The sequence below is a fragment of the Nothoprocta perdicaria genome, unplaced genomic scaffold (genome assembly GCF_003342845.1).
Source record: "Nothoprocta perdicaria isolate Ctin4 unplaced genomic scaffold, notPer1 scaffold_85, whole genome shotgun sequence".
Classification (NCBI taxonomy): Eukaryota; Metazoa; Chordata; class Aves; order Tinamiformes; family Tinamidae; genus Nothoprocta; species Nothoprocta perdicaria.
Genome location: NW_020456143.1, coordinates 1,158,567 through 1,174,989, shown reverse-complemented (window position 1 = coordinate 1,174,989; position 16,423 = coordinate 1,158,567). Strand labels below are relative to the sequence as shown.

Genomic DNA, 16,423 nt, shown 5'->3' with positions numbered 1-16,423 from the left:
CACTTTTTATTATTTATTAGTATTGTTTAGGAAATAATTCATTTCCTTGCTGAGTATCAGTGACTCTGAGATGATATTTTGAACTTCTGGTAGCATCCTCCCATCAGAGCAGCTATTACCATAGATTTAGATTACCATTTTTTCCTTAATGAAATATTATGTCTGATTCTGTTACTGCCACCCTCCCAGCATTTTGTACTGGGAAATAGAAACAAGAAACAGAGAAAGAGGTGCAGGAAAAGGCAGCGGATCGCACCCCTGCGCCCTTGCTGGTTTGCATAACACAGGAATTACTTTAGATATTGGTGTTTTCTCTTTGCTCCCTGTAAGGACCACTAGAGATCCTGATTTAATCTCCCGGCCCTGCAAGTGCGGCGATCATGATTCACATCGCTGTGAAGCAAACAAGCGTTTTGCAGTAAATTGCCAGGGGATGGAGGCTCCTCGGCGCTGTTTTCACTCAAATAGATTGTCTTTTAAGCAGCCGCCTCCTAAAAAAGCCTTTGCTGTGTATGGACCTTTAATCAAAATGTCACCAAAGCCGAGTTCTGGTATGCTTCATTGGAAACACATCCAATACGCGTATTTATTAAACCGTCCGGTGTTGATTCTCGCCACCATTAACCCTAGTAGGCAAAGATGGATGAGTGAGTGACAAAAAGCTCGTGTTGGAGCTCGGATGGGCTGCRCGGGGCTGATGTCTTGATCTATTTGTGCAGCCCTCCTGGGGCGCGRCGGGCAGACGCGGTCACCCAGGTCAGAGGGGCCCTTCTGTGCGCCCACGTTTGACAGCAGCACGCGGGAGTCCTGGCAGCGGCTGCTATGTCTGGTTAATTCTAGTGGTGCTTAATTAGAGGACGTGTTGAAATTAGGAAGGGGACAAGTGGAAGAGGAGGTGAATGTCAGACACTCTCCCTTAATAGCCTGTCATTTAATGTGCATTGGATGCACTGACAAGCAGTGTGGCCTCCTGACCTCCCGGCGTTTACCCTGGCCTGAGAAAGGCGAGCAAAGCCGCTGTGAGGAGACGTTGTTTTAAAGGCGAGTTACGCTGCGTGTCACTCTTGTTTGGCTTTCCTGGGAACTGACCCTTACTGCCCTTGGGCCCCATGGGCACAGCTGGAGACTGCTTCTTTCCTGAGCTTCCCGGCTCCAACACACGCGGCCCCGAAAGCAGCGCCCAAGCGTCGGGACATGCCTGAAAACCTTGGAAGTTAAAAATGTGCTCTTGTGTTTCTGAGATTTCTGCAAGTTGTGACTTATTTGTATTTCTTTCACCTCCTTTTAATACAGAAAGAAACAGGCTCTCATGTGTGCCCAGTAACAGCATTCAGTGCATTCCAGCAATAGCACTCGGTGTGTCCCGTCATTTTCCACTGTCTGGAGCTTCCGTAGATTCAAGATGATACATATTGATATATATGATATCTCGGAGTATCATAGTAGAAACACAAGATGGGCAAAACTGTGCATGGGTGAACTGGCCAGTGAAGCCTATCAATAACTATTAATTACAAAAGGTTAATTTTGTAACAGAGGATTGAGGTGTAGTTTTGGCTGGTGCTGGCTTTCTGTAGGGTAATTGCATTTTTTTATATATGTATATATATATATATATATATATGTATATAGACACACACATATATGTATATACTCTTTCCCTGAGGTCAACAGTATGCTTTCACTTCTGATATACCACTGGTCTAACATATGGGAGAAATTTAGGCATCATTTTAATATAACTTAAAGTCCATCCTTGCCACGCGGGCCTGGTCCTGTGATCAGGAGCACTGCTCTCCCTGAGGCTTGCTAACATACAAAGACTTTATGGCTTTGGACCTTATATCACAATGGACAGTTTTCAAATGGAATGGAAAGCTGCACTGTGGATGGAAGCAGATTGACACTCCTTTAAGCAGGAGGAAAGGAATTAACTATTTTCTCATATTACTATTTTCCTTTTCAAATAGCCATGGATAAGCACCTGCATCCCAGGAAGTTCAGCCCACCAGCTGCGCCTCCAAGGGCTTGGCTCAATTCAGTGYAACTTGGTGAAATGGATAAATTTAAAGATATTGCTAATTCTGATGCTAATTTCTATGGAAACTTCTATGCCAAAATCTCGGGCTTGCATAATAATCTCTACTTTGCCTCTTTTGCTTCTTTTGTGGTGATACTTTATTTTTTGTTTCATATGACAGCACTGAATGCAGAAAGTGCATATCTTTCAGAAGGCTGAGTCTATTTAGGTCTTTCCAGAACAAATTCTCCTTATGGTATGACATTAGTGGCATGTTAGGGAGGTGACAGCTTTGCACATTGGAAGGCAGGCTTTGAAAGCTCGAATATATTTGCAAATGAAACAGCTGATTAATTTGAATGCACAGCTTTCAAGCAGTGCTCTTTGGAGTGCACTGTTCAACCAAGATTTCATAATGTATATAATAATTTAAAATGCCGTCATAAATCAGATGGTTCCATTGATGGAATGATAGAGTATGGATGGGGGCAAGCTTGTTTGTTTGTTTTTTGTTTTGTCTGCATTGGTTTGTGAGAGATAACAATCTGCTGTGATATAATAGATATTTTATTTATGAATCTTTGTCATTATTAAACAAGAGGAATGAACATCACAGAAAATGACTTTTTAAAGGAAGTTATAAAAGTTGGATCATGGTGAACAGTTCATGGCTGTGCAGTGCAGTGTTTAAATGATCATGCAATACCTTTAAAAGTAGTTTCAGACAAAATTACCATTCTTTAAGGATACATTTATAATAATCATCATACAAAACCGTTAGAAAGATTCGCACTACACAGTCAAGCCCTATATTCCAGGGAACATAAGTACCTGCTTGTCTTCAAGTGTGGGCTGCTAAACCCAAGTGAAGCTTTGCTGTTACTCTGTTTTATCTATAACACTATATCAACCTTTTAAATTACTTAATTGAGTTTCTCTCTGAAGAAGGGTCGGCCCCCGTAGCTCTCTGTCAGGTCGAGGCAGGTTTCAAATCGCAGTGTGATCGCAGCATCTCGCGGTACTGCTGCGACAGCGGCACAAACAGCRTGGCTCCCATGAAATTCTCACTAGCTGGAATTGCTGCAGGAATGTGCACAGACACGGGTGCCCGTGCAGAAGTAACGATGTGAATATCTTCCTCATTTCTAGGAGTCACTTCACTTGTTTCCTTTAATCTCTTTACTGGTTCCTCATATACCATTTCATTATGCTTTCTTTAATGCATAAGGAAAAAGGAATAATTTTCCTTTTTTCTTTTTTTTTTTTTTTTCCCCTAAAGCTGAAGTGTAGCGTTTATTATTTTATGGAAGCATTATTTCAATATAACTGATTATAAAATATTACTCTGAGATCCTGAACAACTGATATTGTCATTTTATGCCTGAAATACCTTAAGATAATTGTGAATTTAAGCACTTTTTAAGAGTCCCATTATACTGAGATTTCTTAAAAGAAAAACATAAGTACTTATTTTTTTATTCTCCAGTCATACAATATAATACAATACAGGAGTGTTTATATTATACTTTTATTGTATAATGCAATAACACTGAATAATATTTACCAGCACTTACATATGACTTTTCTCAAGGATCAAATTTTAATCCTAGTGTCTGGTTTAGAATAGACTAGAATAGACTGAAATAACTACATTGATCTCTGTGGACTAAATTTTGGTGGCCGTTTTTACCAAATTTGATAAGTGATTTTAGCAAAGTAATTTTTTGCACTGGAATAATGAACTTAATCCAGATAGTATTGGATACTTTAAATGTGAGTGATAAATGCTGAAGCAAGGAGGTGCTTTTAGGTCATTCCGAAGAAACACTAGAGATAAATTTACTTGTTTTTCTCTGTCCTTTCATTTTAAATTTAATTTTTTTTTCAGCTATGGAAATGATAACCAGATTTTTTTAAGGTTAAGCAATAAATGGTACTGGATTTATATCTAACTGTAAAGCCTTAATGAAACGCATCTAAGGAGCAGTGATACTTATTTGAACTGTAAATTTATGTCTGTTAAACTGTTTTAGCACAATAATCTTTGATAATTAAACCAAGATTTTTAAGGAGTTTTTTTAATAATACTTAGCAATTTTGGAGCTTATTCTATTTGTCAGACTTGCATTAAAATTCAAACTTAATTTATTAAATGATATTTTATGCAAAAATARTTTCCATTAGAGGATTTTTTTTCATGTAATTTGCAGAGAAGCTTTAGACTGCAGAAGAAGACTTGGCCAAAGAAGAGAAATTGTAATTGTGAAGCAGAAGTTGTAAATATGAACATGGATGTCTGGACACCTGTCAACCACTTGGTTTATACWGGACAAGCTTATAAAATAGTGCGGTCCAGTGCAGATCCTGGTTCTTTAAAGTGAACATCTGCTTTAAGGAATTACTTGGTCACTCCTGTGAAACAACTGGATGGTTTAAAATCTGTTTAAAACACTTGCTAAACTGGGAAATGGGAAATATGATCACAAATAAAAATCTCTGCTGAGGGCTAAGGAGAGGAAACATATGCAAGTCTAAGGGCTGCAAGAGCCTAATAAAAATGTTCCACATTATCTTTGCATCTATTTTAGCGAGAACTTTAATTTTTCTGGCTCCCTTTAATATGATAGGGAGTGTATTAATGGAAATTGTTGAAGTTTCTGTAACTGGATAGTGAAAACATGGTACTGAAAGGTATATTCTGAGGCATTTTCAGCCTACATTGATTCTAAATCACTAAACACTAGAGCTGTCTGATCAGAATAAGGATGACAGGTATAATACAGAAATTAGGTCTTACTCCTCAAATGTTTGTTTAACAAAATCAAAATAAGCATTTCAAATGAATTTTTTTTATATATTTTGCAAAGACAGAAGAGCTGAAGTCTACATCTGGTCCTGGCTATAGGTATCCTTTTAAATATGTGCAGTTATTGCAGACTGTGTGGCCATCAGTGTGTCATATTTGGATGCCAAATACAGATAAAGAGGGCAAAGAAACTAAGTATTTTATTATCAGTGTTATTTTGTTTGTTCTTGGTCTTTCTAACCAAAGAAATGTCTTTGTTGTTGGTGATACATTTTGTGCAGTCTTGTTGGAGTGTGTCCCAGCCTTCCTCATTCAGGACAGTAGCTGGATGCAATGGATTAATCTGTTCTTGTTTTTTCTTTCATTAAGCAAAAGTTGTTCTGAACACATGTAAAAAACTACATGATTAAACAAACAGCTAAGAGTGACTATTGATGCCTGTATCATCATCAAAATGGGGTAAGATGGGATCTCCAAAATTTGCAATATTCTGAATCTGTAACATCCTTAGAAACTGCTGAATGCTRCATTTATGTAGTATTTATATTGCACTGACAGGAAAACATACTTGCATATTAGTGATTTCCCAGGAAGATGAGGAGGAATTTGCAGCCCTGTGCCAGGGGCTCTAGGTGTCTCTGCTTGAGCAAGGGTCTAGATGATCTCCAGAAGTCCCTTCTAACCTCGACTGCTCTGTATCTCTTTGAGGTAGTACCTGAAGAATACAGAGGCTACAGAATGAGGTGAGCATGTCTCAAGATGAAGATTGTAAGTTCATCCATTCTGTGGCACTTCACTGAACTGTTTTAAATCCTGTRAGACTTGGAAAATTCTTTTACTGTAATATTGGCTACTTTCATTTACCGTGTTTCTGTGTCATATCTCAATTTTATAACCCTCTTCCGTGCATAAAAGTGCTGGTGGGGGTGAGCGATGCAATGCACTTGACTTACACGAGAGAAATAGTAGTATGCTTTATTGATATGGATAGTGACTTCAACAGTGACCTTGCCTTCGAATCTTGTTATTTACTGCATGGAAGAGAAGTTTCTAGAAAATTCCCAAGGAGATTGTTGTGTCAAGGGGTTCAGATTGGACTTCCTTCTTAGTGTGGCTGCCTTCTAGGTGCGTCCGGATCCATCCTTAGTCCCAGACTTGGTCAGCAGTTTATTCCTAGATGATTATGTGCTCTATCGATCCTAGATAGAATTTTCTAAGGCTTACAGTCTTTAGAAAGTTTCAGCATGCTCTATTTGCTTACTGTGGATGTGCTGCTCGTGTGGATCTCTTAAGCCTAAGGAGCATCCTCGAGAGGTGCCCCATCTTAAGGGAACATCCAGGTGTTCAACCTGCTAGGAGGGATCTACGGACCCTTAGGCTGTCCCATATTTATGGTATAAGATAGCGCATATCAAGAACTGCTGCTTTATCAAGAGCTTAATCTGATAACCAGAGGATTTTAATGATCTTTGCATYAGTCTTTTCATATCCAGCTCTCTCTGCTTGACTTAGAATCAGTGGGATTTAAGCACACTGTTTGACAGCATTTCACAACACCTGCCTTTTTTAGTCTTTGCAGTGTCTGGTGCTCTGTAAGTCTCGCCATTCACCCACATATGTGAAATGCAAATACTCTCAGCTTCATAGGTCATCAAAATACATAGCTGTGTTAAAATGCAGTAGTTTTGCAGTAGGAGGTATTAATGCAGCAACATTGGTAATTTCTGTGCAAATGGTTAATAATTTGATGGTAGTGCATGTTCTTTTTTCACATACATTATATAAATTGTGATAATAGTTTCTGTTTGCCCTATAGCATTGCTTAAGACACACAAAAATGGCTGAGAATTCTGCTTTTATCATAATTTTATAGCCTTTCCTCCCCCGYCTTCGCTGACAGCAAAAACTCTCCTAAAAAGCATCTGTTTCTGAAAGTGAAGGCTTTTCTGAGCAAGAAATAGAGGGGTTATTCTTAAAAAAAAAAAAAATATAACGAGGTTTGCACTCTTGCTATTTCTGAGTCAAATCTCATTTATCTTCATTTCTCGAATGCCACTTTTCTACTGAATTAGGAACAATGTGATATGTGGTTTTTTTTCTTCCCCCTTTCTGATAAGCCAAGAAATATTGACCTATTTTGGAAACAATTCTCTTTCCTCTTGCTACCTATAGCTTTTATTATTATAATTGCTATTTTTAGGTGTTCAGATGTATGAAAGGCACAAAATTTGGGCAAAACATAATCTTAGCTGGAGAGGGTCGTATGTGGAGCACCAGCATACAAAACCGGCAGTCTTAAACTGGATGCCTGCCCCTTTTAAGACAGTATCCAGGCAGAATGCAGGTAATGGGCTTTAAATTATTAAGTATGTGCAGTCTACAAAGCCACTGTGTGTAAGTATATGAATCTGCTTTCCTCGAAGAAAAATTGCATACRTTTCAGTGGGAAAAATGTTATGACCAAGTAGTTCTGCTTGTAGATCTCTTTCCTTCACAAATACACTTGACCAGCACTCGCTTTGGCAAATATGATTTTGTATATACAGGTTTAAAATAAAATGAGATTTTAATGAAATTGAAAGAAAAACTTCTTAGTTTGGCTCTATTCTGAGGTCGGCTTGGAGCTTGACTTGAAGCACATGTAAAAATCCTCTTGCTATAGGAAATATAATTTGTGCTATTAGAAAAAGAAAAGGTAAATGGAAAAGAGATTTCTGTGCTGTCATAGTGGGTGTTAGGCAGGGCTGSACAAAACTGTAATTTGGATCAGTGGGTGGAGGGATGGATGGAGGGAAGGATGGATGGATGGTTGTGGCTGTTTATCCATCAGTCTGATCACAGCCTCGGTCCAGCAGCAGGGCTATAACTTCTCCTTCCCCTGAAAATAACTGTGTCTGTCTGTCCTTATCAGACACAGTCACTTTGCAGTGGGACATCCAGTGCTAAGTTTCTAATGCCATTATCAGTCTAACCTTTCTGGTGCTGCCCTCTGCAGAAAAATGACGGCTGCTTCTTTAAGTCATGGGGCCGTGTGTTTGCTGTGACAGCTTTCCAGTTGTTAAATAAACTCCGACCCGGAGCAGCTGTCRGGCAGATATTGCACCACAGGCTTCAGTTAAAGGAGTCCCAGGCAAGTGCCTCTGTGCCCAGGGGCTCTGGTCTCTCCTCTCTCTCTTCTCTCATTTTCTCTTGTTTTGTAGTTAAAAAAAATCTCCATTTAAGGAAGCCCTAAATGTGCTGCTACATTTTCCCAAGAAAGGTCTGGAGTTTGACTTTATCCTGCTCAAAAACATAGTCTAGGAGGAGCTTGAAATATCTGAAATATCTTTTACTAAGACGTGCATGTCTGGCAAGCCTGGAGAAGTGATATGCAGAAGTATGGACATTAGACCTTATGAATAATGCTGATGGTATTACTTAAATTCTCGTGGGAAGGAGAAAGTAATTATACTCAGCTTCCATAGAGTTTTTGAATGCCATTTTGCCATTTGTACTTTTAATAGTAGTCTAGGAAAACAAAAAGCAGAAAACAAAACCCCACGCTTCCTAAGTTACTCATCTTTATGTTGGGCCTTGCTGCATGAACAATTAAGAGAAAGATGGTTTCTCCCATAGAAAATCCAGTAGGTTAAGATGAATATGGATGAATATGCACAAAAATAAATAATCTTTTAAAATAAAGTCTTTAAGATTTTAATATGCGAATGGTATTGGAAGGAGCTTGATTRCTCGCATTGAATTTACAGCTAGGGAACAAGAAGGTCATTCAATTGGAATTGAAGTGGGCTTTTCCCTCTTCTATCTAAATTGATATAATCTAACTTAACCTACCTAGAGCGAAGCATCTAGCCTAACTATTTTGGGGATCCTGAACTAGTAATTCTTGTTTAGAGCTCCAGTGGAGGCAATGTACAGAGTTGGACAGTTCCTCTCCCCTTTTTTAGGATGAAATAAGTCTCCGCTAGGGATTACAGGATAATAAGGACTGGAGCAACAGCCTATTTAAAAAAAAAAAACAAGCCAGCAAAACAGCCTGGGTGCCTAACCTTTACAGGTAAGGTCTGCGCTGTGCTATGTTCCTCTCATTTTCAATTCTGGCTGAAGAGCAAACTATTGTTGCCTTAAGAGAAATAAAATAAATAAAAAAAGGACACAGAGGAGAACATCCAGTAATAAACAAAGCAATAGAAAATGGAAAAAGTCAATTTAAAAATCAATCCTCCCTGATTTCTTCTATCGACTGTTTTTAGAAATAACACCCAGAATTTTTATAACTGAAGTAGATAATAAAAAAACAACAACATTGTGTTCAATAATTTATTTTATGCTTTGGAAAGTGCTTGGGTGTAATGGGTTTCACTGTTTCCCCTTCTGTATACTGCATTCTTTCATGCAGAAGAAAAGAAAAGGTACAAAAATGGCAAATGGTAACAAGGCCATCCAGATACTTTCTCCATCCCTTCCCCTTCCAATACTCTCTCACGTGGATTCCCATGAAAAGGCTCTGTTACTACTGCAGCATTTACTGCTACTAGCATTTGTTTTTACTAGTCAGCTGTGAGCAGACTGAATTCTTAACAGCTGCTACGGTACCACCCTTGTCTCATTGTCCATGAAGCATTTTTTAAATTCCAGATATAACATTTTCATCAGAACTTGAACATTTTTGTTTCTTTATTCTTTGCAGAGAATGAGCTGAGTGTTTCATACACTAGAACTCTTCCTGGGAAGAGAACTTTTTTGCCCATATTCCTTCTGGTTGTTTTTTAGCAAGGTGGTTGAGGAGAAACAAGAACTATAAAGCTGTCGAACATGCATCAGGCCCTACTACATTTACCCCAGTAGGAGGATGAGTTAGAAGGTTAAGGAAACTGTAACCTCTGGTGTCATGGTCCAGCCTTGGAAGCTGCCTGCCTTGCTCTCAGCATGAGCTACTTCCACAGAGTCTTCAGAAAAGCTTCAGGGAAACCTGCCTTTCTGCAGGGTTTTCAAGACATGTGCAGGAGGAGAAAGGCTTGCAGAGGTTTCAGCCCAAATGCTGTTGTACAAATCCTCTGCTACGTGGCACAAAAGGGAAGGGTCCCGTAGGGCAGCTGTGCTGTATCTGAGCGTGACACTGGCCAGCAYGACGGCAGTCCTTGTGTCTGTTGCAGCAGTCTGTTGTGCCTATAGAATATTGTAAAAAAAAAAAAATAATAATAATAATTCTATTTTGGTAAGTACCTGGTCTGCAGATTTCATGTTCATATAGTGAACTTCTAGAAAAGTTCACTATTCTGTCCAGGCTGGTAGAGTGCAGTATGTCAAATATGTTATGTAGATATCTAGAGAAAAAGAAGGTTTGTAATAGAATCTTGAAAATAATTTAGTCATATTTTCCAAAATAATGTATGGATTGAGGGGGGAAAAAATGCTTGTTGAATTTTCAGATTTTTGTGGATAACAATATAACTTTATAAATATTTTAAAACATTGATTTTCAGAGTCTCCTGAAAGACTTATAGAAAAGATTTAAAATGTTTTTTTTTTTTAAGTAGTCCCAAGTTAAAAAAAAAAAAAATAAACAAATAATATAAATAAGAACCTGAGTGAGACATTACACRTGTTATGCAAGAGATTTGAGATGGAGAGTGAGTTACTCTGTCCTCTCCAAAGGTTTTAGAATCATAACTTTTATATAGTGGGCATAATACTGTACCAGTGCTAACTTCTAAATCAAAATCATCAGTGAAACGATGTCCCCTTGTGGGGAAAAATACCCTTGGTTGCACAGAGGGAATATGACATTGCTGCCGTTGGGTAGAGGACTGGAGCGGTGAGTGTTCCTGCAAGCTGGAGCAGCTCCGTATGACACGGAGTGCAGCTGAAGCAGGGCATTTATTGATTTACTTATTAGCTCCTGTTTAGCTGGTTGTCGCTCCAAATCGGAGCCAGATGAGTGTCCTGCTGCCTGTTTGAAGTAGAGGCAGGATCACAGCTCCAGGCCAAAGCCACTTGAGGCAKCGGGCAGCTTTGTCTGCCCATGAGCCTGACAAACACCCAGGGAATCAATTGCAGTTACAGGGCTTGAGGCCTCTGGGCCCATTTCAGCAGGGGGAGCAGAGGGGCAGGGGGTGAACTTTGTGATAGGCCTTTCACATCTCCTAAGGGTGACGTGCCAGCCTGATGCTCTCAAAAATGGAACCAACTACTGTTCTTGTATTAAGGATGAGATATTTTGTTTAGTGCATCTCAAATCTTGTGCTAATACAAAGTGATATAATGGCAGTTTAGAGGATTCAGTTCCACGTGTAGCTTAGACAGCAAAGTATTAATCACAGTTAATGGTGATTAATTGCATGTAGCCAGTGAAAAGACATCAGTTCTCAAACCATGGGCTGGGAATGACATGTTGTTGCTGCTCTGCAGCTGATCCACAAAACTTGAGGGGTGTTTTCAGTTAAAATCCTGATGGTAAACATGTGTGAACACTGAGAGAAACGTCAAGTGTTGATAGTCTTCTGAAAAGCTTGTGGTCTCGGGAACAAGATCAATTAAAATTGCTTAGGAATGAATGAGATAGTGAAATACTTTCAGTCTCAAAACAGTGAAATACTTTCAGTCAAAATCATTTTTATATATATATATATATATATATATACACTTTTTTTAAAACTACATTATCCAGTGAGGAATTAAAAGGAAGTGCTGAACAGGCAGTGCGGGATCACTGCCTTTTAGACAAAGATAAAATGATAAAAATAAGAGAGGACACAATAAATGGGAACCTAAAATGAGCCAGATCATGGAGCTGGAGAGACAGGGTGAAAACAGTAATATCACAGGCAGAAGTTATGGTCAGTGACAAACTCTGGCTATAACCTGCTGGATGCCTGTGCATTAATTGATGTATATATTTATGTAAATATGTGTATATGAGGTACTGTGCTAGGTTTTTTGAAATCAGACTTCAATTTCTTTTCTGCTATACATTTTTTTGTAAAAGTGCCAAAGAAACTTTGAACTAAAAATCTTAAAAAACTTCTAGTTTAGTGTGTCTGAATATTCTGTTTGTACCTAAATGTCTTGAAATAGCATTTATCAAAGACAACCTATAGACTGGGGAGCCACCCAAAATTGAATGAAAAGAGAGATTTGTCTTAAATCTGGTACCTTTGTAAAACTTGTTAATTTTCTGTCAGGGAAGGTTTGGCAGTTTGGATAGCCAAAAAGTCCTTCCAGTAGAAAAAGACAAAAAGCAGCCTTTAATCTCCTTTCACATTTGGATAACTGTTTCTCTGAAGCATGAAGAAGGATCCTTTAAAAACAAGTGGCAAAGTATCAACTCTAATAAATGCTGTGCGCTTTTAGGATGCAGATTGTGGTTTAACATAAAATGCATTGGTGATTGTGGGAAGGATTAAATCCAATCTCTGTATTCTTTCTTATTCTTCCAAATTTTCCTTGCTACAGCAAAAAATAGAGAGCCTTCCTTTTACCTATTTTTCCTATGTTCATGAAAGCAATCAGTTCCACGGTGTCAAATTGAAGACAGGATATTCTTAGGATGGATGGTTATGTAGGTGTATACTTGTGTTTATGTCTCTGTTACAGATTTCAAAGCAGAGAGCTGTGACAATGACAGGGGTACCATGGTAGACGAGCAGAGAACAAGCTGTGTGGCTAGGCAAGCTGTGACCTTACTTTCTTGCTCAAACAAACACGTACCTTACTGAGATGAACTTGCACCATGGCTCCTTTCCTCCTCCACATTGTGACATACAAATATATAAGTCCTTGGATCCAATGCTTTTCCGCAGGATCTGCTTTCTTTTTTTCTGGACATAGGGAATCCAGGGCACACAGCAGCATATTGCTGCCTGTTCTCCAGGGAAAACCAGGAGCAGACACTGCCAGAACAACCCATGCTGCCTATGCTCAATGCTGCCTGTCCTGCAGGCTGCTTGGATGGGCTGCAAACCAGAAGAATCACATAGGAATGACATAGGGACCTCTGCTATAGCTGGTAATAGATACTGATAGCATGCCTGATTTTACAGCCAGCTTGCTGTGGTGTCCTCTGCAGAAAATAGTATGAGAAGAATCCTGCCTTCAAGATCTGGTAGAGCCTATATAATGGCTATATAGTGCTAGGGCCTTGGTGACTTTCAACAAGGGACAGCTATTCTGATCTGTCCTATGATAGGGATGATGTCTGGAGACCCACTGCCAGGCAGACTATAGCTGATGAGAAAGAAAGGAGGAAAAAAAAAGCCTTAGATTTAAGTTGGGGAAAGAGAATGGTGTTAAAATGTAGCTTGAGTATTTTGGCCTAATCCAATTTTTTTTAAATCAACCAAAGACAATTCTTGTACATTGTGTGTTTATGCCTGTGTAGTATGACTTCTTGCCTTTTTCTCATGCTAAATGATTGCATACAAGTTCCTTGTGTTAGGTTTTTGAGAAGAAAAGAGCTTCTGAAAGAGAGTGAGTAAAGGAAGGTAGAGAGCATGTATAGAGCAGACTCCAAGGCATAGCAGAGTACTTTGGTATCAATGTACCACACACAAGTTAATCTGTCAGCCTTTATTTGTGTTTGAGTTCTTCACATATATTTGCCATTGATCTGACTGGACAACTTTGTCTCTTTTTTTGTTTTCTTCAGGATTAAGTCATGGGTAGATAAGATGCAAGAAGATCTTGTAACATTGGCACGAACAGCAAGTGGAGTGGACCAGCTCACTGGGGTGAGTTAGAGACATTTCTTAGACTGCAATAACTAGATGACAGAAATGAATGGTGTACAAAATAACCAGAAGAGAGAAATGAGTGGTGTATATCACCTAGACATTACAGTTATTTCATCTGAGCACAGTAACAGGTTCTGGGGAATTAAACTTGGTAGTGTTTATTTTCTATAATGTTTACCAAGAGAGAAATGAGCAACAAGCATCCATTAATTCAYTCTTTAATTTTGCAGCACTTGCTCATTGCTAATATTTAATCAGCTTTGCAGTTTCAGACATAAGGTTTACCATTATTAAAACATCTCACCTGAAGCAAACTCTTTCATTATATATTTGTCAAATATAGTATCCAGGAAGCAGTCATTCAAGATGATGGAAAATTCTGTTTTCTTTCCCATGCCTCCTTTTGTGAAACAGTGGATCTCTGGGATGATGGGGGATTGTGTAAGGAAAAGAAGCTTTGCTATTAGGACAAGAACTGAAGTTACTTTTTCAGCCAACAAGAGACCATGGAATTAATAATAATAATAATAAAAATTAATAATATAACCCCCTTATCTGCATGGAAAACTATTTTTTGAATTTTATGAATATTTTTGGAAAATCTTGCTCAGTAGTGGAAGAATGCTAAAGATCTAGGTTCAAGTACTAAATATGTTGCTCATCTAGACAACTATCCTAAGCACAAGTTACAAAATCAGTCTCTCCCTACCTAAAACAAACAAAAAAAATCCCTGATAAAAAAAATCCYAAGGAAAGGCTAACTGACACTGATCAGAGCCTTCCAAAGGTTTTTCATTTGACAGAAAGGATATTAACTAGAGAAAGCTGCATCCATTCTAGTAAAAGAGGTTGTAGATTGTCTGAAAAAATATTATCTGTCTGCTGTTGTGAGAGTAGCTGAGAGCTGCACTGGGGAACTGAACATAGAAACCCTGAGATTTGGTTTTCAGTGGTCATAATCCCTCCAAATGATTCGTGAACAGTAGCTGTGCTTCAAAGCTARTAAGTGTAGTATAAAAAACATGCTGAAAAAAATCAGGATTTAATACACCCCAACTTGACACTGCAGGTTCCTGGGACACCCAGACAAGCACATGCTCATGTCCCGGGAGTCTTTCTCCTTACTGACCAGGAAAGAGACCAGATCGCTGCTATCTTAGATGGCCGTGTTTGCATTGCAGAGGTCTCAGGTGACATCATCCCCAACCTGCTTAGGGAAAGACTGTATTGATGCATACATCAGGGACATAAATGAAGGTCACAGAGATGATTTTAGTTTTGGCCTTTCCTAATAAATATTTGAGTGTTACAATACATTTTAAGACAGATATTTAGTTACAGTTTTTAATCTTGGATAAACCTARGCAAACTTAAAGAAAATCTTTAGATTCTAGCACAAAGTGTCAGATWGTTACACATGTGGTATTCTAGCTTAGGTTTCCAGCAACACAGAAACATCTATCACTTGAAATTTCTGGGAACGTTATCCCAAGACGGAAAGTAGATGGGAACTTTTATGCAAGTCTTACACAAATCTGATGACAGAGGAGGATAAGGCATAAAGTTTTGGTGAGGAGTTTCCACTAAAAGAACGAAAAGCCCGTGTTGGAATGGACTAGATGTGAGTCCATTCTGCTCTGTACCTGCTATACCTTTTTTTCTTCCTCCACCATCTCCTCATTCAAAATCATACCACTGATCCACTGGTGGACTTTGCATTTCTGCTGACTGGGTGGACTGGCTTTCACCTCACTGAGACTTACTCTCTGTGTCTCTCTGAAGTCATATTTGCTGTGTAGCCCATCTGCCTTTCAGCTTTTAAGCCTTCCTGTCCATCCTTTGAGATTTCTGCACTAAATTTGTTCCCACTTCAGACTCCCTCCCTGGGCTTTTTATTCTGCTTCGGCATTTCCAAATGGTGCTGTGCAAGTGTGTGAGTGACAGCCCTACTGCACTTCTTCCATTCAGCAGGTATTTTTCTTCTCCTCTTTCAGCTTTTAATCTCCTTTCTGGATCATTCCAGCCCTCTTTCCCCATGTGCCTAGACTATGAGAAGGACAGAGATCACCCTAGAGAAGGCAGCATGCCGGGTTTTGGCTGCCAAGGATGTGTGATGCTCCCTAGGCTGGAATACACTTGTGCTTGAGATCATGGGGATTTAGCTGACAAATCTCTGCAGTGGCCTGCCCTTGTTTTTCAGGCTATAAATTTGCTAGCTTTGAGAAGCATTCACCAAGCAGCAAGATGTATGTCTCTGGAAAATCATTAAAGATGCCAACTTCTTCACCCAGAGTATAGGGGCAATAGGGCATTTCAAAACAAAATGATTTACAGAGGATTTCTAACTTGAGCAAAACAATGAGCTAATGTCTGAACCATTTAGCCTGACATTTCTAGAAAATGAGGCATTGTAGAATAGATAATAAAGATCCAAGAGATTGGTCCCCTTACTCTTCTATCCTCCCACCCTCTTTTGGAAAACGCTAGTTCAAAGAAGGAATATTTGGTAAATGTAATGACTGCTAAAAAGTCTTAAAATGAGAAATGTTGGGCAAACATAGTAATTATATAATGCTACCAGGTATACTTACAACATACTACAGTGACATGCAGGCTGAAGAAAGCATTGGTGTGTGAGTAATGTAAGTAAAGCTTCCTTTCAGAAGCTAAAATTCATAGCACACGTAAAGCAAATCACAAGTTATATCAATAGATAATCACAAGGTGGGTTAAAATACACTTGTAATTCTAGAACTGAAAGCCTGGGAGTGATATGTCTCCGTGTAAAATATCCCCATATATTAAAGCCGTTTGTTTGACCTATTTTTTTGTTCTATCTTTCACTAGCCACAAATTTTAATTAGCTCT

The 16,423-nt window shown here is 38.8% G+C and overlaps 1 protein-coding gene across 2 annotated transcripts in view; it reads left to right on the top strand.

Annotated features, from left to right (window-relative positions):
• Positions 1-16,423, top strand: part of CACNA2D1 (calcium voltage-gated channel auxiliary subunit alpha2delta 1) — a 336,392-nt gene that overhangs the window by 34,944 nt on the left and 285,025 nt on the right. For both annotated transcript variants that reach the window (XM_026052203.1, XM_026052205.1), the window contains exon 2: positions 13,471-13,552. In XM_026052203.1, the coding sequence (XP_025907988.1) occupies positions 13,471-13,552 (82 nt within the window). The remainder of the gene's footprint in view (positions 1-13,470; positions 13,553-16,423) is intronic.